The following is a 25,640-nucleotide window of genomic DNA, read 5'->3' as shown; positions in this document are numbered from 1 at the left end:
GTGCATCATATCTAGCGATGCACCGGTGTTCTAATCCCGCAGGCGGGTACCAATTTTTCTAATGAAATACGTACTTCACAATTGTTCACGATTGACTTCCACGGTGAAGGGATAACATCGTGTAATAAAAATCAAACCCGCAAAATTATAATTTGCGTAATTATTGGTGGTAGGACCTCTTACGAGTCCGCACGGATAAGTACCACCACCCCGCCTATTTCTGCCGTGAAGCAGTAATGTGTTTCAGTTTGAAGGCTGGGGCAGCCCTTGTAACTATACCAACTTTAGAACTTATATCCCAAGGTGGGTGGCGCTTTTACCTCGTAGATGTCTATGGACTCCAGTAACCACTTAACACCAGGTGGGCTCTGAGCTCGTCCACCCAACTAAGCAATAAAAAAACGCAAATTGAACAACGGCATAATATTGTATGTCTTTGGCAAGCAAACTTAATGTTGCTAAGATTTAGATGCTATTAAAAAATGCTATCAACCATTTTCTAATAAATATGCCATAATGCGTTTTCCGATCGACATAAATCTTGGGCACATTTAAAATTCCAGTGTACTTAAAATGATTGTCCCAAGTGTTTATACCTCCATTAGTAAGTAATAGCTAATTACTGATGTACATAAATAACAAAGCATTTTCTTCGGTCTTCGTGAATCGTAAACATATTCTAAACTAATTTTATGATTAAATGTTTAATACTTTTATGTTTTTTTTTATTGTCATTTTATTTCCGAACTTCATCACAGACGATGATAACGAAAACTGTAAGGACGCGAGTATTTCAATTGAACTTGGCCACCTAGCAATTGTCTAGAAGAATGCTTCAGCTATAGGACCGTGGTATAATGTTATGTTAAAATATGTTATGAGATGTTATATTGGAACACAACTAAGCACACTGCTAAATGTTTAATTTGTTTTTTTTTTTATGATGGAAGAATCACTAGTAGCCCGGATGCCTTTCCAGTTTCACCAGGACCGGTGGGCGAGCAAAGGCTCAGTCAGGATGTTTAATATGTGCAATAAATAGGGCAGTTAAATTATAATAGCGAACTTCGGTTATCTACAATCTCGCAGCGAATTCACTTTTTGATAATAATTTTAAAACTCATAAAATATTTCAGACGTCAGCCATATTTGAATTAAATGTTCGGCCATTAAAAATTTAACTACCCCGTAAATCCTATTTGAATTTCGATTTTTCTTTACGAAAAATTTTAGCACTGAGAAAGAAGTTCATAGTAAAAGCAATTTTAGATGTTATTACTATCTCTGATTGAGTTGTAAATTTACCTCTAAATGGAGAAAGAAGAGGCTTAAATGTCCGAATAGAAATCAGCCCTTCGACCAACAACTTCGGGAGGTCGTCTTCGGTTCGAATCTCATCCCACATTAGACGTCGCAATCTTACCCCCGATCACCCTCTTCGGTCAACTTAAACTTTGGGCCAAAGAAATGAAATATCTGGGAATCGTCCTGGATGCATCCATGACATTCCCCCCATAGATAAAGTCTGTTCGCGACCTCGCGCTTTTCTGTATTTTCCTCGTCAGCGTTTATCCCATGATTTGTTAGCGAAGTAAAATATTCCTTCACAAAAGGGTGACATGAGAAAACTCGCATACGACCCATACGTGAGTGTGACGGTTGATCCCACGTCCCGAGCCAACCTAGACACCATCCGATTACCAATTGGCACCCGTCCATTCACCGTCGACGCTCTAGACACATCCTTACGAATCCATTTAATCCACTAACTATATTATTAGACGTCTGCAGCTCTTGCACTAGAAACAAGCTTAAGAACCCTTATAACCGTGCTCGTCGAACTCGCCGAAGAGTTCGACGTGCAACCTAATCCATACATCAGTTCCCTGGAGTTGGAAAAGCCACCAGATCAATAAACATTCCTTCCTAAAAAAATATTAAAAAGAGAATCTATCCGAAGCGAAACATCTACGATAACCCAAGACTCTAAGATTTCCTCATCACCTAATATTACCTCAAGAAAGCGAAGAAGTGAATTTTGATAGTCAAGTCTGCCTTAATTGTCTTGATAATTAAATTGAGTATAACTTTTCTTTCGGTGGAGAAATTAGTATATTCCAAAATCATTTCTTACTTGTCACTATTTGACATTTCTTTTATTTATTATTTTTATATTTTTATATTATATTTGTTTATGCAAAATTCGAATTTTGATACCCACACAAATGTTTAATCAATAAATATTCAGTTTATTAATAACAGTTTCAACGGAAAACAGCTTGCAAACAAATTGTGAATTAACCGAAGCTAATTCTGGCAACGTTAATGAGATACCCGGATTGCCAGCTTTTCCCAGGAGAACATAATGACTACCTAATAATAACTTTCACATAAATATTGTTATACTTAAATTAAGCTTTATGCGTTTTTTCTTGGAATATTGTGTTGGTCTAAATTTTTTTAGTGAAAAAATATACCTCTACATTCTATGTTTTTGTTAGCGGGATATTATAGAAATATCTTCTTAGTTATTATAAATTTTGTACATTTTTTTATTATTACAGTAAGTCTATTCTATTATTATAAATGTGAATTTGTTTATGCCAACGTTTGTTAACAAAATACCGTTAGAAAGATAGTGTACCGCAACCTTTTTTTCGGGCAAGGGGCCAAACCTTCTACGAGATGTCCGCATCTAGGGGGTACGCGGGATATGTTACTTGACGGTCTTTTTTTATTGCTTAGATGTGTGGACTAGCTCACAGTCCGCCTGGTGATAAGTGCTTACTGGAGCCCATACACATCTACAACGGAAATGCCGCACCCACCTTGAGATAAGTTCTAAGGTCTCAGTATGGTTACAACGGCCGCCCCACCCTTCAAACCGAAACGCATTATTCTTCATGGCAGAAATAGGCGTGATGGTGGTACCTACCTGTGTGGACTCACAAGAGGTCCTACCACCAGTATTTTCAACGTTCCGTCACCACTAAAGTAAGCTATTTCAGGTAATAGACTATTTCTTGGGAACTTTCTTGAAATTATCCGAGCCACGCCCAAAACACCTGATAAACTAGATACTACGATGGCGATGACGAGATCTATAATTCGACGAACCGACAAACATACCATTCTAATGTCAAACAGTTGTCCATCCTAAGATAAGTGAATTTATAATTTCTGAGGATTCCATTTCATAGTAGCTCATTAGGCACGTGTTACTGTATTGTGAAAGTCGACATCTCAACTACAGCGGCTGCTATCCTAACATTCAAAATGGAACCCATGATTCTTTAATGGGAGATTATTCTATAGGATTAATACTAAAATGAAATTGAAACGTTTGTCCTTTACAATGACGTGATGTCAGACTAATTAATAATACTTTCAGGTGAACTCAAACAGTTTTCGAATTTCCTGGAATGGTATTTAACTTGGATATTTTGCGTTTGTGACATGTTAAATGAACAAAGAACAAAACAAAAGGCTATATGCGTCTATTTTTGTTTATCTCGATGGGCAGAGCTCTTGTTCAACCTGATATACTCGTAGTATTTACAGAATCAACAAAACAATGTCAACGCCTTTTGAAATATAGTGAAGTCCTAGTTTTGCTCTCCTTATCTTCAAATCGAAACCCGTGGTAACAATGATCAGATTAATGGTACCTACGCAGTATATACTAATATGCCCCTTTGACACAGAAAAAGGATTAAGCTTGTTACAACTCGCTCGGTAAAAATTATTACTATTTCTCTAAATTTTCACTGGGAAGCTATGTAGTGAATGTGAAACTTGTAGGTATTGGTGGCGCCGCGTGTCTGGTTGTAGTGTTCACCGCGGGAACCCCCTACTCTGACAGGGTTCTAACCCCGGACAGAGTTCGGACGTCGGGTATAAGAGTTCAGGGGAGTCGTTTAGTGCGGTAGGGCTCTAAAACTCCTTGGGCCCGTGGTCTGCTCCCAACACCTTGCAGATCGTCAAGTCCCACATACCTCGCACGTCCCCTAGGCGCGGGGACCTCGTAGGAGGTTCGGCCCCCGGCCTGAAAAAAAAAGTGTTTAACTTATATTAAAAACAATACTACACACAATACATTACGTCACCAATACTGGAGTGAAATAGAACACCTCGATTTCCATTTTGCCCAAATTATACATTAAATTTAATAAATAAATATTGCTCCAATTCATCACGCGATTTGTACGGAATTTAAAATTTAATTAAGCCTGCCTTGTTTTATCTGTTGTGCTGAATACATTTGTTATTCACAAAATAATACGAACGATTCAATATTTAAATACTATTGTTTAACTTAATGGTTTCGTGGAACACACCACGTATTGCCAAAACATTATTCCGTAAGTACCGTTAAATATTACAACTAGATTTTTGCAACTGGGATATTAATCTAGGCGTTCGAATTATGTTTTCAACTATCTTTGATTACATTATTTACTTCATTTAAATATTTTCTTTGACCGTTGAAAATATCGATTTCATAATTGAGACTAGTTAAAAATCTGATCATAAGCAATGTGTTTTTTTGTTTATGAATGTGGTGTGACTATTTCTAGATTAAATCTGAATTTCTTCAGGTAGATCTTTCGATCATGTTTTGCACTGTCAAAACCAAACATCAAAAAAGGTCCAAGATGTTTCCTGGGTGCTACGACAAATACCTTTTGAAGTAGAGTTAGCAAAGAGACTTCAACAGTATCTGATGACCGAGGTGTGTCCTGACAATGCTGCTCTCCGTGATCGACATAGATATCTTTTGTAATTATGTCCGTTATTAAAATGCAATAAAATAGAATATATTAGAGTAAGCTTAATACTGGTAATATTAATAAACATAAAGTCCCATGTAGACGGGATTAAAAAAATAGTTATTACAATACATAAATTACACCAACTCTAAAATATAGGGTACAAAGCTTGTAGACACGCAACCGTTGAATACTTAACTAACAAGCTAAAACAATTTCCACGATGTAAAAAGAGCATAGTATCAAAAAATAAAACCTTAAATTGTATGGAACCTACACAGGTAGATTCTGCGTCCTGCTTATTTGTCACGAGAAATCTTGCTTAGTTAGAAGGAAGGGACACCTGTTACAACTTCTTCTTTTGATTCACCTTACCTAGGTGGGGTCGGTATAGCAAATTTTTCTCTTACATTGTCTTCTATCAGCCGTCAGGTCAACACTAACTCCTCTCTCTCTCTCATATCGTCCATGTCTTCTTCGGCCGACCTCTTCCCCCTCTACCTTGCACTACAATTTCCATTCATCTCCGAATTACATTCATCTTCTCTCTATGCATTTCATGTCTACACCACTCTTTAATTTGTTAATTACCGGTGCTACTTTCACACTTCCTCTAATATACTCATTCTTGTCACTCCACACATCCATCTCAACATTTGCATCTCTGCCGCATGCACCCCTCTTTCATGCTTTACTTTCAACAATCACAACAATAAGAACAAAAACAGGGTTTCACTTCACCGTCTCTTTCCCCCCCCCCCCCTTCCTATTCGCTGGTAGCCTAAGAGGCTATTCCAGCTACATCCGGACGGGTAGGTGAACTCACGGGCTGAACCTGAGAGAATTTGCAAACAGTTGAATTTACTGGAGATAGGACCTCTTGTGAGTTCGCGTGGGTATGTACCACCACTCTGTCTATATCTGCCGTGAAGCAGTAATGCGTTTCGGTTTGAAGGGCGGGGCAGCCGTTGTAACTATACTGAGACCTAGAACTGATATCTCAAGGTGGGTGATGCATTTACGTCGTAGGTGTCTATGAGCTCCAGTAACCACTTAACACCAGGTGGGCTGTGAGCTCGTCCACCCATCTAAGCAATACAAAATTTAAAAGAATTAAAACCCTAACAGCAGTGCTTCGCAGAATCTACCATCGGACCGCAATCGCGAATCACAGAAAATCCTGCGAGAAACTCGTGGACTGCGTCTATGAGTTACTTCGCTCATCGAACTCTTCGTCGTAATTGACGAGATCGACGAGGATCACCGTCTCAAGATGGGCAGTAGCGTCCTATCACGGTTAATATATCTGTGGACCACACCACTCAATACGGGGTAGGCATTTTCACAATTACAAAGAAGAAAAAATGACCTCTCACCGAGGCCGGCAGATGTGAAACATAGATATTTACCTTGTATAGGTGAGTGAGGTTTTGTATAGATGCATAGAAAGATAGTTCACGACAGACAATTCGTGTGGCATAATGAAAAATGAAATATTGATATTAAGAAACAGTCGCTAGCGCATGGCGACGCGTCGCCACACCATACACACTACATACTATCATATAGCGCACGATACATCGCCACGCTAGCAATCGGTTTTACGTGCGGCAATAGAAATTTCACATAAAAAAAATATATTAAATTACGGCTGAACACAAGTCACTAAATATTAGATTTGAAGTTTCCATTTCCCATCCAAATTTTAGCCTTAAACAGTGTAGCAATGTTACGTAAATCAGGCGACGTGTTACAAAGTGGTCTGACCTCTCCAGCAGCCGAGACATTTTTCAGGTGTCACCTGAGCGCCACTAGCGTCCAACCGTTTGTGCCTGATTAATAGTTAGACTAAAATTGTTTTCCAGCGGAATTTCGAAACTGGTAACGATGTATTTAGGATGGAATTCACTGAGCACGTGTCTCGTGATTCCGGCTACACGCATCACTAGCTATTCGGTTCTCACGTCTAAAAAAAACGAGTTTGACCGTTTGAAAACAGATTCTTACGTTACGAATTTAGGATTGTTTTTGTTCAATAGCTGTTTCGTTATTTAATACGTTTTTTTTTTTTAAAACCTTTATTATTTTACTGGTCACTGACGATATTTTGAAAATTGAAGATGTGACTGAAGAGATGATTTGCAACTCGCAAATATTAGGAGCGATGATATGATAAAATTAAATATAACATGATAAAATCATATAATATGAGAAAGTCATAAATGTAGACTCAACATGTATTCATTAGTAAATCCTATTTTATGTAAATATTTTTTTAAATTCATCTTATTCAATTAATTAGTTCTTTCCAATAATGTAAAGGGATTTATTGTTGTTGCAACCAATAAATAATGAGAAATTGTCGCATTCACGGTTAACTTTCAGGTCTTATGCGTAATTTAATATTTTAGCACATAATTTGTTACTATTTCTTAATTAAGACTTAAAAACGACACACACAGACACAAATTTCTTCTATGCTCGAATTAAGTTGTAAAGCGACAGTATATACAGAGAATACAAACAGTGTTTGAGAACAATGTATACAGTATGCATCTTACAAAAGTGGTATTACTTTAGTACCCACCGGTGGTAGAGCGTATTGTCAGCCCAGAGGTAGGCACCGCCATCCTGCTTATTGCTGCAAGTGGCACACAGTGGAAACTTGGTCTTATATTTCAAAGTGGATGGTGACATTCAAGTGACCACTTAACGCCAGATTATTCGTGATGTAATAAAAAAGTAAAATAACGAAATCTATAGAGAAAGTTAATTAAGAAATAGTGATAACAATAGTTGTATTATACGGATTACATTTTACAAATTTAATACAGGTAGAAACACGTTGGTAGAAAATTAACCAAAAGCCAAGGATGTTCAATTTGGTCCATACCCTTTCGTTAAAGTATGTACTAACTGACTTTGAAATTTCATGAAAATTAGGTCCTGAATTTATCGAAGCTAAGCTTACGATGACTAAGAACAGTAAAACTTTGTATTACAACTACATTCTTATACAATTACAAAATAAAAACTAAATTCAGTCGTAATCTTGATCAATAGACACAAGTGAATAATGGTTTTGAATATTTAAGAATAATGACGGATTTAATAAAAATAAATAATAACGCTACTATAATAATATGTGAACGCCAGTTTATACGCCAAGACTAATTAAAGAAGTAATTGAAATTACTTCAAAATTTCAACAGGGATGATGGCTTCAAGTTATCTAATAAATACAATCTAAAGTATTGGGAAAAACTGTCGATACCGTGAATTATCAAGACGAATCATCATTCCGAGTGTAACTGGTATAGCCTCTTAGGCTACCGGCGAATAGGTAGGCAAAAACACGAATCATCGAGTTCTAATAGTAGCACCTAAAAACGGACTGAAAGGAAGGTAGACCGATTCTACCCGTGACCTGCTGGTGCTTGGAACATCTAAATATCAAAATATGTGAAAATCGCGATAGCAACCCGTTAAATAATATCGTGCGTAACTAATAACAGTAACAACAGCTTTCCCTGTGTAATTGCTTAGAATAAAACCACCCAACTCTTCGCGAGGTTGTCGTAAAAGGCGATCAAGGGATCTGCCAACGCGTATTCTCTGAGTATTATACCAAATGTGCTGAAATCGACTACTTGCCTTCTAGTATGAAGGGTGGGAGAGGAATTACACAATTGGGAATTCAAGCTCATGTCTCAAGGAGCAGTGACATTCACGTGGTATCACATTACATCAGTGCTGCAAGCTACACACGCAATACCATAGGCTTAATAATTTAAAAAAAAAATTACAAATCACACATAATAAATAAATAAAAACATTATTTAATAATTAAAACTTTCCTTTCGTTAAACTAATTAGTCAAATCGTTTGTAGTTTCAGAGTCTGGCACCGCGAAAATACAGACCGGAATTTCGATAATTATGCAACACTACGTAATATGGCAGTTTGCTCGACGCGGCATGCAAAAATTGGGTCGGATTGAGTTGTATCAACGCTTGTAGCACATAATTACGGTAAAGCGAACATGTAATTAATTCACAGTTGAGCCACGCCGCACAAGCGAGGGTAACTGCAGTTTTACCAGCGCTAGGGGCCGAGAACAGCCCACAATGCATCACTAGCTTGAGCCCCAACTGGTATTCCGTAATTAATCGTTTTCATAATTTCGTGGCGGTCAATAATTTTAGTGATTTAACTAATTAACGGCCGTCTGGTGTAGTGGTAAGTGACATGGTCACTACATACGGGGGTCGCGGGTTCGAATCCCGCCAAGGAAAGATATTTGTATGATAAATATAAATGTCTTTTCCAGGGTTATGGATGTATATTAAATATATACCTAGTCAGGTCATAAATTCTGTCACATGTTTAATGTAAAATAATTGAAACAAGTTTATTCATTATGTAACCATTCATATACCAAAATGAACTTAACAAAACATAGATTCTTATGACACTAAAGTTTATTCAAAATGACCTCCGTGATTTTGAATACAGGCCTTCAATCTACGCGGCCAGTCGTCTATCGCAGCACGAACGAGGTCCATGTCAATATCGGCGGCTGCCTTAATCAAGGATGTCTTGAGTGACTCCAAATTGGGATGAGGCTTTGAACACGCCTTTTCCTCCAAGTGTTGCCATATCTTGTAATCTAACGGATTCAAATCTGGACTGGAGGAGGGCCAGTCTTCGTGCCGGATGAAGTCCATTTCACGCGCCGCCAGCCAGTCTTGTGTGCTCTTCGCTCTATGAGCTGGCGCCGAATCTTGTTGGAATACCCAGTGCCTGTTATTGAACATGGTATGAGAAACAGGTTCCACAAGGTTCGTCAGGACTGTATTTTGATACACAACTGCATTCGTTTTTACACCTTTCTCACAAAAATGTACCTCTGTTAAGCCCAAATAAGAAACTCCCAACCATACCATCAGCGAGGATGAAAAATGACCTCGTTGGACACGCGGAATACGGTTGCTCGCTTCTTCACTACTGTGTGTGTACACCTTATCATTTTGTTTGTTGTAGCTCTCTTCTACGGTAAAAATTTTTTCATCCGAAAAAAGAATTTCCCGATATTTTTTTCCCGCGTACCGCTTCAACAAAGCGCGGCATCTCTTCAGTCTCAGGTCCATTAGACGAGCATTCAAACGATGTCCTGTTTTTCTTCGATATGCCCGAAGCCCTAAGTCTTCATTTAACACCCTTTTCACCGTGGTTCTGCTTAACCCCATCTGAAGGGCCAACAGTTTCTGCTTACGTTTGGGATTTCTTTGAATTCGCGCCTTCACAGCTTTTATCACTGCTGGAGTCCTAACAGACCGAGGGCGACCACTTCTTGACCTGTTATCTACACTAGAGTCTTCATTGTATCGTTTGATGGTACGATAAACGAATCTTTTGGTTATATTAAAATTTTTCAGTATGTTAAAAATTTGAATTGGCGCGTAACCGCAACGATGCAACGCAGTAACTGCAACACGGTCTTCTTTAAGCGTCCACTCCATATTTAAAAATGAGTAAAATTCTAAAAGTATACATTTTTATTTTCATGAACAATTCGAAATTCGAATTCAATAAACTTTTTTGTGGCCAGCATTCTAAAAGAAAAGTTTTTACTGTGTGACAATACTTATGACCTGACTAGTTATATGTGTATAATAAAAATCTTACATTTATTTCCGTTATCTGGTACCTGTAACACAAGTTCTTTACGAACCTATCACGGGACCAGTTAACATGGCCTGATTGTTAGTAAATATTTATTTATTTCTTTAGGTATTTATTTAATACTAGTGGTCCCGCAGTAGTCGAAATTCGACTATAATTAATTGAAATTATAAGGTTCAAGATTATTATGGTTCTATTGTCAAACACTATTTATTATACGAGTAATTCTATAATAGATAGAGTATAATCATAGATTTCGCCAAAACTACACTATAGATAAATAATATTAAAGACAAACAATATTAGTCTATTCTCAATTGGACCACAGACTTTAAACAATAACAAAAGTTTGCCAATCGACAATAAACAAAGAGTATATTTTTAAGTATGTGTTGTGTCAAATACACATGGTAGTGTGTGTAATGTTTTTTTTTTATTGATTTATTGTATTTTTTACGCATAATTAAAAAAAAAATTAGCATTCTGCACTCCTTCTCTATACTTTCTATAAGTGTGGGAAATTTCATACTTCTCCATCGGCGCAGTTTTCGTAAAAGGGTGTACAAAGTTTTGGCTTCACGTATACCTATAGAAAAAGTGATAATGATTATCACGAAAAGTTATGAATGCATCTTTTCAAATGAAATATGATTCCAACAACAATGTGAACTAAAGATTAATTAGTTGGGTCCGTCGTGAATCTCCGATCATTACTTATGTAAACAGAGCCCGTATTGTTGAAGTTTTTGTGCCTCGATCCTTCGTGTTTGAGGATTGTAAAATCACTATTTGTAATTCTGGACTGAACTGGACTGGACATTCCCGCTATTATTGAAGACAGCAAAAAGCTATTAAGGTAGCTACGAATTAAGTTTTGAAGGTATTCGAACCCCGCAGGCGGGTACTAATTTTTCTAATGAAATACGTACTTAACAATTGTTCACGATTGACTTCCACGGTGAAGGAATAACATCGTGTAATAAAAATGAAACCCGCAAAATTATAATTTGCGTAATTATTGGTGGTAGGACCTCTTGTGAGTCCGCACGGGTAGGTACCACCACCCTGCCTATTTCTACAGTGAAGCAGTAATGCGTTTCGGTTTGAAGGGTGGAGTAGCCGTTGTAACTTTACTGAGACCTTAGAACTTATATCTCAAGGTGGGTGGCGCATTTTTCGTTGTAGATGTCTATGGGCTCCAGTAACCACTTAACACCAAGTCGGCTGTGAGCTCGTCCACCCACCTAAGCAATAAAAATAAAAATAAACTAAATAGAAATAGGATCGCGGAGTTGGTTTCGTAGTAATGGTCTTAATTACGCAGATATTTAGGCCGTTTATTAACTATGCAACATATTATGTTTGCTGTATATCGATAAAAGTGCTCACTTTGCAGTTAGCTACCAATACGAACAATTCGATATTATGGACCAAAACGGCACTAGCAGTAGTTAGGAGATCAGATGTACACGACCCACCCACGTTGCTTCCTACCACCACTAGAACTTAATAAAAGTTTAGTCTATACTAATATTATAAAGAGGAAAGATTTGTTTGTTTGTATTGAAAAGGCTCCGAAACTACTGAACCGATTTGAAAAATTCTTTCACTGTTATGAAGCTACACTATTCCTTCCCGAGTGACATAGGCTATAATCTTTTTTGAAAAAAATTAGGGATCCTTACTAAAAGTCCAATAATGTAACCCAAGGTGTAAAAAAATTACCTAAAATATTCTTTACATCGCGTGTCCTGCGAAAACTATTGATGATAGAATAAAATAATGTACTACGACTTTGTAGAACACATTATTATTTACAAAAAGTGACAGACGCGACAACATATGCTTAACTATTATAGTTATGCCGCAATAAGTGTTATTTTATTTAAAAAATAAAACAACGTCGTATATCTTTGAAAATTTTGTTAAAGACCCGAGCGGAGCCGGAGCGGGCCGCTAGTCTTAAATAATAAAGAAATAATCGGTCAGAAGAAAATCATATCATACCGACAACGAATTTCTCCGTTCTTATACTTTCCAATATAGTTTAATAGACTTAATATATTATTTATTTACTATACATTTTGTTTATAATGGAATATGTCCTCCACTTCTTCTCATTTAGTTTTGTAAAGTGCTGTATTGAATTATTTTCAAGTACTATTATAAGAAGATCAACGATTCGAACATCAAATTATCTATACGGTTCTCAATTTTTTAATTTAAATACGGTCATTGGTTCTTCGATATTATTAGCTTGTATGCGTTATTCTCTTAAATATTAAATAATCTCCTAATAATTTATTAAAACTGTATTTAGCTTAGAAGAACTTGAAAAACAATAGCCCAGTTCTTTTTTTTTCGCGTCCTCATTCAGCTGTCCTGATTTTTAACTACATTTAATTCTGGAAGAAATAAAAAATTGTCATTTTTTTTTTTTTTTTTTTCCTACCTAAGCTGATAGCCCTAGCGGCTATTTCAGCGTAACCCTAACTTTAGTAGGTGAGCTCACGGGGCTCAAACCTGACGATGTTGCTAACACGAACCCTAGCAAGAGTCGTGCTTCGCAGAATCTACCACCGGATCGGAAACGCGACCCACTGAGAAGATCCGGCGAGAAACTCAGTGGGCTGTGTCTGAGAGTTAATTTACTCGTCGAGCCCTTCGTCGCAAGCGACGGGTTCGACGAGAACGGTGACCGGTGCTTGAAGTACCTAAAAGCACCGTTAGTGGATCGGGAGGATCCGAGATGACGTGTTTTGGGCGACGTCGACTGCTTTCCATTCTGTCCGCAGGATCGGGAATGTAGTTACCGGCGGCCACGATGAGAGGGTTCTCGTGTCGTGCCGCTTTATCGAAGTGGCGCATGGACGCCGACTGAAGATACTTACTGATGGACTCTAAGTCCAGGTCGTCATGGAGGTCGACGTTCCTGACGAACCACGGGGCTCCGACGGCTATCCTGCAAAAACGGGATTGAATGATTTGAAAGGATTTTAAGTGTATGCGGGCCGCGTGAGCGAACACTACACTTGCATAGGTCATGACGGGGCGTATGCAAGTTTTGTAGAGTGTCACCTTATTTCTAAGGGACATTTTACTTCGCCTACATATCATCGGGTAGAGACGTCCTAGGATGAAGGCGGCACGGTCGCGTACCGTCTTGATGTGGGGGCGGAATGTCATCCTACTGTCGAGGGTGACGCCTAAATATTTGACCTTCGGGGCCCACGGTATGGGCTGGTCGAACATCGAAATTGTCATAAACTCGTAACATTATTATGGACACTCTTATTTAATTCTTCAACTTCTTTAACTTAAACAAAAACTAAGTTAATATTGTAACCCTGAAAACATAACTTCGCGAACTATAAACTGCTTTAATTTTAGTTTTCCTTAAACTGTTTTAACCTTTCGCGGCTGCCTACCTTACACACATTTTTATTAAAATTTAAATTATTTCTTACCACGATTTTCAAGTTTTTTTTTTTTTTTATTGCTTAGATGGGTGGACGAGCTCACAGCCCACCTGGTGTTAAGTGGTTACTGGAGCCCATAGACATCCACAACGTAAATGCGCCACCCACCTTGAGATACAAGTTCTAAGGTCTCAAGTATAGTTACGACGGCTGCCCCACCCTTCAAACCGAAACGCATTACTGCTTCACGGCAGAAATAGACGGGGTGGTGGTACCCACCCGCGCGGACTCACAAGAGGTCCTACCACCAGTAAGAAAGAAAGTTTAGTGAGTTCTCGATATATCAGCGTGTTGCAAACGCCATGATTACAGGTATACTGTCTTTAATATATACAATGTATGTATCTAATCCGTATACAATACAAATGCATCAAACATGCCATCGAATCCATTTAAACTTAACTATCTATATGAAACTTAAGATCACGATTAAACTTCACCAAGTGATACTGAAAATGTACAAAGACTGAAACTGACACATTCAGATTTTTATGTTCGTCTTCAAACAACGTATTCTGACATGCGCTACTTTACGCTCAGTAAACGCTGGAAACATTTCAAAGCCAAGCTAAGATTACTTACAAACACTTTGTTATTGCATAGAAGTGTGAACTGTGTGTGTTTGTTGCGAACGCCCTGAGAGAAGCCGAAAACCGAAGCAAATGGAAGCTGATGGTACAAAGAGCCACGAAGGGCTTTCAGGGACACGACCTTCAGCAATGAAGTATTCTACTAAGAAGAAGAAGACTGAAATTATTGTGTGGTAGCGAGTATGCCATACGTCTTATCCTTTAGGCCACAGCGACTTCTTCGTGTTTCTCTACCTACTTATGATCAGGCTATGTGTTGGGCTATCAAAACGGAAATGAGACCTATGCGCTCTTGTTGCGATACCTCTTCCCCATCAACCATCCGCAACAGTAGTTTTGATTTATTATCACAGGTAAAAGGGCTCATTAAAGTTACTGCACACCACTAAAGACACATTCCAAATCTGGCTTAAACGTCAGAACTTACCTTGGAGAACTAGTTTTGAAAGGGCGTTCTACTTACTTTCGAAAGGGCATGCTGCTTACTTTTCCAATGTAATTGAATGAAAGGAACTTCCACTACGTGTCTTAACTAAATCTTTCTCACATGGGTGATGCAACGATATATTATGCATGATCGTAGTTTCGATACTGGGAACATATTATTGATATTTTAATTTCAGGAGATGTTAGATGGGTGAACCCACCAGCTACTGCAGCACAAATGGCTTTTATATGATGATTACCTCACTGCATTATTGCTATACAGTATTAGTAGGTACTATTCTTAAACCTAGAAATACCTCACCTTCTCCGGGCGGAAAATGCGCTCTCTAAGGGAGTAAGTATCTTGTTAGAATTGTATAATTCCTAAACGCATCTTTATGTTAATACCAACTGACAGCTGTCACTCGCCTAATATGTGTCAATGTCATTCGTGTGCTCGCCCCTTTTCTTTTTGCGTCGTCAATGACTACTGACATAAAAAAGTGTATCGCCGTTAGAATAAAAACTATCCATGAAAGTCTGCGTCTTTTTATAAGAAACCCAGACGATCACTCCAACATATTTTATGTGCTACCAATAGTATAGAAGCGGGAGTCAACGAATATTGTAGCAAATGCAATGAGCTACGATTGTGCCTATAACTCTTGTTTGTACTAAATAATAAAACCGAAAAAGCAGTTGAAATACATCCTCCGGCCTCAGAAACCGAATCCACCCAACCGACTCGGTCTAAATTGTATATTAATCGCAACTTTTTTAGGCTCTAGTGTGAGATAACCAAAGGTATGCTAGAAGCGCATCTTGGCACATCGCCAGACAATTACTTTGTCTCGTCAGAAACGTTTCTTCCACGGATCGGTCTAAAATGTCTTACAGAACTAAAATTATATATGCATATCCGTAATGCTATCAGCATTAAAAATTGTTTTACGCGTTCATTTGAATCTAAGATGAATGCTTCAAGTTTGATGTCACGCTAGTTTAAAGATCAATATTTGGGCTGGAGTTGCAAAAAGAAATTTACGAGTACCTTATGCAATCAAATTTTATGTTGAAGAGGCCACATCGTACAAGTGTCCGGATTTTCATTGATTCAACTGAATAGAATGAAATGTGTTTCGAATTTAACGGCTTTAAGAAACCATTAGTTTCCCCTGTAGGTACGTATGTTTGTTACGAAATCTTCTAAAGTGACTTGCACTTACTTCAAGACGTCGGATTAAGTTGAAATTTAGCACTTTTATGAAGGACTAATTATTTTTCAATCATTTAGTAAGATTGTTCCATTGTGTAGGTAGGGCCGTTCAGGATTAACGATTTTTCAAATGTGAGCACGCTTGTGGTAGATCAACAAGGAAATTTCTCACTTTTTAGAAACAAATAATTAATCCATGATAAAAATTCAATCACATTAATCCAATTCATTAAGAGTTTCAAATTTGAGAATTTTTAGGAAAAAACAATACGGATATTGTTAAAACCAATTTGAATTAAAATAGTCCGAGAAAAAAATCATTTCAAGTCACTAGTTCTTACTTCTAGATGACAAATACCTGTCAAAATTTGATATCTGCATTGTTCTATTTTGACAATTAAATAATTCTTCGTACAAAAACCGCAATTTCAAATCAAGCATTTTCACCCTTAACAAGTCAAAGGTAAAGTCAAAGTAGTTAACACATTAAGACTTGTGCAAATTACATGAAAATTTCAACGAAAGTAATTTGTCACGCTTTCTACTGAATCACCGGCTTAGTACTTATATTCGATTAAGTCTCAAGTTATGTTGTACGTAAATAGAAAATTATTTGGCAACTTTTCGTATGGAAAGGGTATAATTTGCTCGAGTTAATAGTCTTGATTTCTTAAGGTGAAGTGGATAGATTAAGTTAATGATTTGAGTTTAAACTTAGCAAAATGATTATAAAAGTTTTACGAATAATTTTAAAGTTATTTTAAGACCGATTTACACAAAGAGTTCGCATCTAACGAGCACACGAGGATATCCGCAAAAAATACTCGTTGTTGGATGCTTGGGTTTCTTCAATAAAACTCCCACAATCGATTTTGTGCTTGTATTTCCTTTATACAGTGTTTTTATTGATTTTTACATTGCGAACAAGTTAGCTTGGCACGGCCATTAATTGAAGTGTGTAAAAATTGTGTCGGTGAACATAAATAAAAAATTAATATTGCTCAGTAAAATTTCGTAGGCGTTAACACTTAGCACTCGTGCCTAATTTAAGCAACAACAACAACAACAATTCTTGATTCAAAAAGTGAAGGATGTCTCCATTGTTTTGTTCATCATCATTTAATTCATTAATTTATTTGAACTTGCCAAAACCAGAATTTAAAAGAAAAAATAGAAATGTAAAATTAGGAAAATATTCGACTCATTATTTAATAGAAAAAAGAACTTTTATTCCTCTTGGCTTGGATTAATAATTTGGATTTTTGATAAAAAAAAAATATTGCTCTTATAGGCAGATGAGCATGCGGCCCACCTGATGGTGAGTGATTACCGTCGCCCATGGACTTCAGAAAAACAATTGCAGTATATAATTTAATTACTTCTAGTCTGTAATTCTGGGTATCTAGGGCATAAGGTCAAATCTATAATCTAAAATTATTGCTCTTATAGGCAGATGAGCATGCGGCCCACCTGATGGTGAGTGATTACCGTCGCCCATGGACTTCAGAAAAACAATTGCAGTATATAATTTAATTACTTCTAGTCTGTAATTCTGGGTATCTAGGGCATAAGGTCAAATCTATTTTTTATCAAAACCTTATATTTGGTTCGAAATACCAGCTTATTATTATTATTATTAATTTATTATTTCATACGCGATAGAAAATAATATTTGCGCTTTTTGTAGTGACATTTGTTAAAATATTCACAGTGCACAATCTAATTTAACAGGGCATCTTAAAGATATATTCATCTCTTTCCAACGCTAAATCAAATGAAGACCGCAAGACAGAGAAGTCTAAGGTTTGCTTAACCGCACCGCAAGAGAAATACGTACGAGGTGTTTTAGATCTCGTTCGTACTAAATGTGTAAACTGTATAAAAACTAACATGAAATAAATTCAGCTAAAGCAGTAATTAGATCTACATATTAAGACATTGCGTTGTGAATTGTATGATACGATTCTGTTATAATAGGTTGGGGAAAAAGTCTTTTCGCAATATAGTATGTATGAACTTGTAATAAAATCTCTTTGGCTATACTATTTATATCTGGCTGGTTTTGGTATCATTAAAAGTTTAAATTTTAAAGTAGATAATTCCAAATTCAAATTAGGAAAATGTGTTATTTTTAATTATTTTTCGTACTGTCAAGATGAGTGACCCTTTTTTTAATTAAGAAATTCGATACATTTTAAAATTTTACTACAAAAAAGGTAAAAATGCACCGCAAGCCGCGAAATTTGCAATGTTTATGGACCTAGTGCAGCGTATGTGAGAGTAGCACAAATTTGGTTTAAGCGTTTTCAATCCGGAAATTTTAGGATGATGCACGTCGCTCTGGTCGCCCTATTACGGATAAAATGGATGCCTTTTTTTTTAAAAGTGGAGCAAGATCGGTATATCAGTAGTTGCGACGTAGCTGAAGAACTGGGAATTGACCACAAAACAGTTTTGGCATATTTGAAAAAAACTGGGTACACAAAAAAGCTCGATATTTGAGTACCTCACGAGCTCACTGAAAGAAACCTAATGAACCGTGTACTCATTTGCGATTCTTTATTACGACGTAATGAAACCGAACCATTTTTGAAGAAGCTGATAACTGGTGATGAAAAGTGGATCTTACCTACGATAAGAACGTGTGAAAAAGGTCGCGGTCAAAGGCCGCTCAGGCATCACAGCCTGTGGTGAAACCCGGGTTAACTCGCAACAAGGTGATGCTGTGTGTGTGGTGGGATTGGAAGGACATTATTCATTATGAGCTGTTACCACCAGGTAGGACCATCGATTCTGAACTCTACTGCGAACAACCGATGAGATTAAAGCAAGAAATTGAGAGAAAGCGGCCGGAATTAATCAACAGAAGGGGTGTCGTTTTTCATCATGATAGCGTTATCTAGCGTTAGACCTCACATATCTTTAGCCACTCAGCAAAAATGAAGAGAGCTTGGCTGGGAGGTGTTAATGCATCCGCCGTATAGTCCTGACTTTGCACCTTCAGATTTCCACCTGTTTCGGTCTCTTCAGAATTCTTTAGGCAGTGTCAGGTTAGCATCACGAGAGGATTGCCAAAACCAATTGTCGCGTTATTTTTATCAGAAGCCCCAAAATTTCTATAGCAATGGGATCATGTCCCTACCTACAAGATGGCAAAAAGTTATCGAACAAAATGGTACCTACATACTTTAGTTAAATGTAAATAAACAATATTAAAAAATTTAAAGAATTTTCTTAAAAAATGCGAAGACAATTTTTCCCCAACCTATTATGTACTTTCATTTTCTTTGTGTTTAAGATCTCGATCCGCTGATCATGCAGTCATCTCACCGATAACAGCAGTACAATAAATACAATATTATAATAACATTTTGAAAAATTATACCTGTAATCATGAATGCTATTTACCTCTAACGTCGTAAAAGAATAAATCAAATACATTTACAACGTTCACCTGATTTACGAAAAGAAATAACATTATAATTATGTTAAAAAGTTAGACACGTACTGTTACTGAAACAGAAAAAGACACGACATTTCAAGATAAAACACGACAAGCTGGCAACCATTCACAGAGCAGTCGAAGGAATCGCGAAAAGTCCTTCAATAATGGAAATATCTACATCGATGAGACTTGAGAAGGCCTTGACAAAGACAAAGAAATTGTCTGGCGTGACGCCAGTTCCTCGTTCCCTCCAAAACCTTACTCCGGCCACTAACAAGTACGAAACTGGGAAGAAGCGATCAAAGATTGCTCTGTTTCAAAACGAGGACAATGCAACGTTTTGTTGTTCGAAACGATAGCGGCTTCCCGAATAAAAATGTAAATTCGAATTCGAATTTCGTGTGGTCCCGCGCTACCGTATTCGAATTCGAGACAAGTCTGCTTTTGCAGTCAGACTTCCGATTCCATCGGCCTCCATCTTTAAGCTTTATTGTAATTTAGTGCATCGCAATGTGGATCGTCATTTGAACTAAACGCTTTCTGTTCCAAAGGAACTTTGCGCTTTGTTTGCAAAACAAACAAAATGAAGAATTTACCAACACTATCGATCTTATTCTTGATCCAGTACAGGAGTTGCGCTCTAATTTATATATTTTTTTTATTGCTTTGATGGGTGGACGATCTCACAGCCCACCTGGTATTAAGTGCTTACTGGAGCCCATAGACACCCACAACGTAAATGCGCCACCCACTTTGAGATATAAGTTCTAAGGTCTCAAGTATAGTTACAACGGCTGCCCCACCCTTCAAGCCGAAACGCATTACTGCTTCACGGCAGAAATAGGCAGGGTGATGGTACCCATCTGCGCTGACTCACAAGAGGTCCTACCACCAGCAAGAAATACCAGTGCCAAAAACCACCAGTAATTCTACCTATTATTACAGAGCTACCGTAGCTCAAACACCACCACGTGAACGCTACGTTCTCTGAGATTCGAGATGAAAATCTCTTTTAAATTGTACATTGGCTGTTCTACTCTTCAAACCTTCAATTGAAGCTCGAATAGTGAGGTACTCTTACAACTTGAAGTCATTGTAGCCTAAAGAATAAGTCCCCCGATGCATTCGTATCGAGCGATGGGAATGTGCCGATATTCAAAACCCGCACACAGGTAAAAAAAATTCTAATGAAATACGCACTTTCCACAGAATTATGAATGACTTTCGAGGTGAACGAATAACATCGTACTATAAAAACCAAACTCGCCTCAGTAGGTACTATCGAACTGTAATTTAGAACTCACGTCTCAAGGTGGATGGCGCTGTTGACATCTATAGGCTTTGGTAATCACTTAACACCAGATTGACCGAGAGGTCTTTGAAATGTACGCAATAAAAAAAAACGCCATTCTTACACCATTTTTAGCATAATTATTATTTCTTTCATTTTACAATTTATTTTATACAAAAATATATTTTTTATTGATATTATGTGCTAACTATAAATAAAGTATTCATGAAATCTAAGACATTTTATAACGTCTCTATTAAAGGTACGATTTAATTGATTATTATTCATGAACGGTTAGGCGTCTCGTGTAATCAAAGGTTATCATAAATATACTAGTTACGAAATTAATTTCTAAAGTTGATTTAAAAATTGAAACTACCACTTCGTGTGGCGTTAGGTGATGTTCAGTTTTTAGCACGTTTGAGTTTGGATAGTCTATATTTCAAGAGGATCGTGAACTGTCATGAATACGTCCAGCCACAGCAAAAATATGTTTTACAACTGTTCCTTTTTAATGAAGACATTTAACACGATTCAAATCATTATGGACGTTGTAGAACAGATGGGCCCTGGGGCCGAAAAGTTGTCGAGTGGCGACCACGCATCCCTTGGTCTCCCTTGAAATTGACCGACGATCTGCTAAAGATCGCTGGACTCTGTAGGATGCAGGCTACGCAGGACTATTTATTATGATGAACCTAGGGAAAGGACTATTACCAGTAGTAGACGTCTGTGGGCTGGCTGATGAAAAAAAGGGAGCTCAAGTTTTGACTAATTACAATATGAGGGCGAGTGAGTGCTATTGTTGACTCCAAAAGTGGAACGCTGTCATTGCGGATTTAAAAAATATGAAAATCCTTCAAGAATAAGTTTTATTTTACTTACCTAAATCTTCGGCATCTTCACTCCATTCCCCGCTACCCGCAACCAGCGCAGTCGAGACCATGGTCAAGAAGATGTGTCTCAAAGCCGATTTCATTTTGTTTGCATATTAACAAAGCTTCCACATTTAAATCCAGTTAACACTATATTCTATTTTAAAATTTGGCAACATTATTATACACTAATCTTACTATTAGAATTTATTTTAAAATTATTATTTTTTTTCTCACCAAATCAATGGCAACTTTTAAATTAATAACTATAATAAGGTAATTTTAATGAGCAATCAAAATAGGTGTGTTCGTTGTATTTAGATTTTTTTAATTACGCTTTATAAGCTTCAGGTTTCGTTGCCAACAAAACATTTCGGCTCGTGAAAAACAACAGTTTGTATACGGGTCATTTCTCTAATCTTTCCGACATTATACAAGTTTTTTTTTCCAGTTTGTAGGCGAAGTGACGTCACGCACGAAGTCCCGAAACACGGTTAAATATTCCAATGAATAATTCAGCACTCTTTTAGCGACGCCGCTCGCTCGAAGAGACAGTGGACACCTGCAACAAAATGTATTGTCAGTAATTTGTGCGCGCTGAAATTTTAAATCTAACCAAGTGGACTGAGGTCGGTGTTCGTACTATATTTTGTACTGCTTTTATGTTTATGTATATTTAGTATATAATATAGAGTATATATACGAGTAGTTATATATAGTATGAAATAATAGCAAAAAAAAAAACGTGTGACACTCGGAGACTGCCGCGGTAAATCTATTGCATTGCATTTTTTAACAACTTATGCAATTATAAATCGACAATAATAATTTAATATTAAAACAACAATAAAATAAGATCCGGCGAGAAACTCAGTGGGCTAACTTTCAATGAATCTGCTACATTGTGAGTATTCCATTTTGACCGCGCACTCACTAGAGGGCGCTACATAGGATAGAGACACGCCTTTGGATGCTAGTTCTAACTCTCATTCGCCCAGAATCAACGGTTTAGCTAGTTTATTTTTAATGACACCACCCACGAAATTATATCATATTTTGATAGTACATAAATCGGTGTTTAGACTTCTTACTTTAAACACTACACAAGCGCACCGTGTGAATATGTTGAACGTGAGCTACATAGTAGGCGTAGTGAGGGATGGAAGGTTTTTTTCGTTACGGAATTTCACGATTCCGCTCTCAGGCCGCACTCAAGGCCCGCGATAAAATCTATGCAATAGCTTAAAAAAACTGATTATTTTCATATATATATATGTTGGATTAACCACAATTATTATAATAACACCATCGTCAGACATCATAGGGGCGCACAGGGTGATCGAGCTTAGCAGACGAAACATATGACAGCTTTTAGAACGTAAGCATCGCTGTTCAAGAAGGCTGGTTGGCAAGTGTGATGGCGTCCATTTTTTTTATATTTATAGGTTCAGTTCCCTTGCTAATATTCGTGTGACGAACGGATTTGTTTACTCTTTGTCTGGGTGTTTATTACCTATTGTAGAAAGATTATCAGGATGGCGGCGACAATTGAGACACTTCTAGTATCCACACGAAATCTATTATTTAAAAATATTTTCACTTTCTAGGTAAATGAAGTCGCGGCTAAAATTTAGCGTTATGCCAAAGTAACTATTCCACGTGGACGAAGTCGCGGGCAAAAGCTAGTTATAATATTATAAAACAATAATAAGTTCTATATATTGCCTAATCATTAGGAATAGCCTGAACTAGTTCGTAAATAATCGCTCACATAGTGAGGCCGGAAATGTTACTCGATAACAAACACTCTGTATGTACATGGATACGTACGTAATTAAAGGTAGCTACCTATTTAACAAACAGTGTAGATTATCATCTCCGTCTCATTATTGTCTCTAATCTGGTTACCATGGTAAAAGGTATTCTAGTTTGGGGCCAGACAATATTATGTGACTTGTCCAATTATCTATACTATCTATACTAATGTTGTAAATAGGAAAGATTTGTATGTTTTTTTGTATTGAATAGGCTCCGAAACTACTAAACCGATTTGAAAAATTATTTCACTGTTTGGAAGCTACACTATCCCCGACTGACATAGGTTATATTCTTTTTTTTTTTTAATTAGGGATCCTTACTAAAACTCCAATAATGTAACCCAAGGTGTAAAAAAAATACCTAAAATATTCTTTACATCGCGTGCGCTGCGAAATCTATTGATGATAGAATAAAATAATGTACTATGACTATGTAGAAAACATTATTTCTTACAAAACATATCGCGACACTATTATAGTTATGCCACAATAAGTGTTCTTTTATTTAAAAAAATAAAACAACGTCAAATATCGTTTACAGGGAATAAAGGGAAGAAATAATATAAATAATAAAAAAATAGATAAAAACAAATATTATTTAAATGAAAAGCTCATTAAAATAATAATATTCAAACTCTCTTTATAATTTTCTATTTTTAAAAACCTGACGCAAATGTAAGAGTTAATGAGTGTGTATTTTATATTTTGAAATTTTTATTAAAGACCCGGGCGAAGCCGGAGCGGACCGCTAGTTTAACTAATATAGAGAGACTCGAATTTTTTTTTGTTTTATTTATTGCCCGTGTAGTTAGAAGAGATACGGCCCATCTGATGGTGAGTAGTTACCGTCGCCCATGGACTCCAGCAATGCCTGGGACAGAGCCAAGTCACTGCCTACCGTAAAGTACTCTCCACAAGCTTCGTTTGAAGAAGGATATGTCATAGCGCTCGGAAAACACCGTTAAAGGGAGCTCATTCCAAAGCCCGTTGGTACGTGCGAAAAAAGATCTCTGGAAGCGCACTGTAGATGAACGCAATGGCTCCAGGTAGTATGGATGAACTCTACTCGGGCGGTGCGATGGTATAAACGAGATGGTGGTATCATCTCAAACAATTCCTCAGAGCACTCCCCATGGAACGGTACAAAATACAGAGGGAACCGAAGTCCCTCCGCAGAGGTTCCAATTATCAAATTACAAATTATTTTCACATATTAATTGACCATTTTTATTTTACGTGTTCTTAACCGTTAGAAGTGTAAATGCACGAAAACATTTTTTTTTTTTGGTATAAGAACGACGTAATTCCACTATTTTATACAAACTACAAAATATTTACACACACATTCCTCGTTTATCGCTCGTTTTTTTGTGATCGTTTTAATGAGCTCTGCCGTAGCAAACGTAGCATACAGCTACGTATCTGCTACGATCCGCCAACGATGTAGCTAGTTCGTAGCCCATCGTAGCAAAGTTAAATAATATCTTATCAGGACTATTTTAAATAAAATCAAAATTCTTAGTTTCATTGATAAGTCTTGATAAAATATCTCCATAAAACTTTACATTATTTTCTGCGAAAATATCGGTTCAGCATTTACCCGTACAAAAGTCAAGCTAACCAAAAATCAACATGAACAATAACAAAATAAATTCAATTCTGAACAGATAGATTGTTAACATGGAAAATGTTTTTTTTTTACTTTCAGAAGCTGTGAATAAAGATAAAAACGTCATAAAGGGAACGAGCACCAACTTTCATAAAAATAATCCAATGAAAAGGCAAGATCTAACAACTTTTTCTACAATTTTCCCGGTGCAATCCCATACTGCTGTCCGGGTACTCTGTTTATTTTAAAAAGGATTCTTCCGGGGCAATTTACAAAAGCTTTCAGCGAACAAATCTTTCATCAAAGGAGACTAAGCGACTCGCGAAAGCCTGTCAGTTCCGCTAATATGGTTTAAAGACAATATGCACACGTTTTCTCGTGCAAAATCTCCCTCAAAATGTTTGATGTATAATACTTTTATTTTTTTTGTTTATAATA

General features: G+C 37.0%; 1 protein-coding gene across 3 annotated transcripts in view; it reads right to left on the bottom strand.

The window, feature by feature from the left end:
• Window positions 1-25,640, bottom strand: part of LOC101743616 (nephrin) — a 209,281-nt gene that overhangs the window by 113,155 nt on the left and 70,486 nt on the right. For all 3 annotated transcript variants that reach the window (XM_062676155.1, XM_012689904.4, XM_012689908.4), the window contains exon 2: window positions 21,787-22,338. In XM_062676155.1, coding sequence (XP_062532139.1) covers window positions 21,787-21,880 — 94 coding nt within the window. In that variant the 5' untranslated portion in view covers window positions 21,881-22,338. The remainder of the gene's footprint in view (window positions 1-21,786; window positions 22,339-25,640) is intronic.

This window comes from Bombyx mori, chromosome 25 (assembly GCF_030269925.1).
Source record: "Bombyx mori chromosome 25, ASM3026992v2".
In the NCBI taxonomy this organism is placed as follows: Eukaryota; Metazoa; Arthropoda; class Insecta; order Lepidoptera; family Bombycidae; genus Bombyx; species Bombyx mori.
Note: the sequence above shows the minus strand (reverse complement) of the source record. Positions and strands in the feature narration are given on the sequence as shown.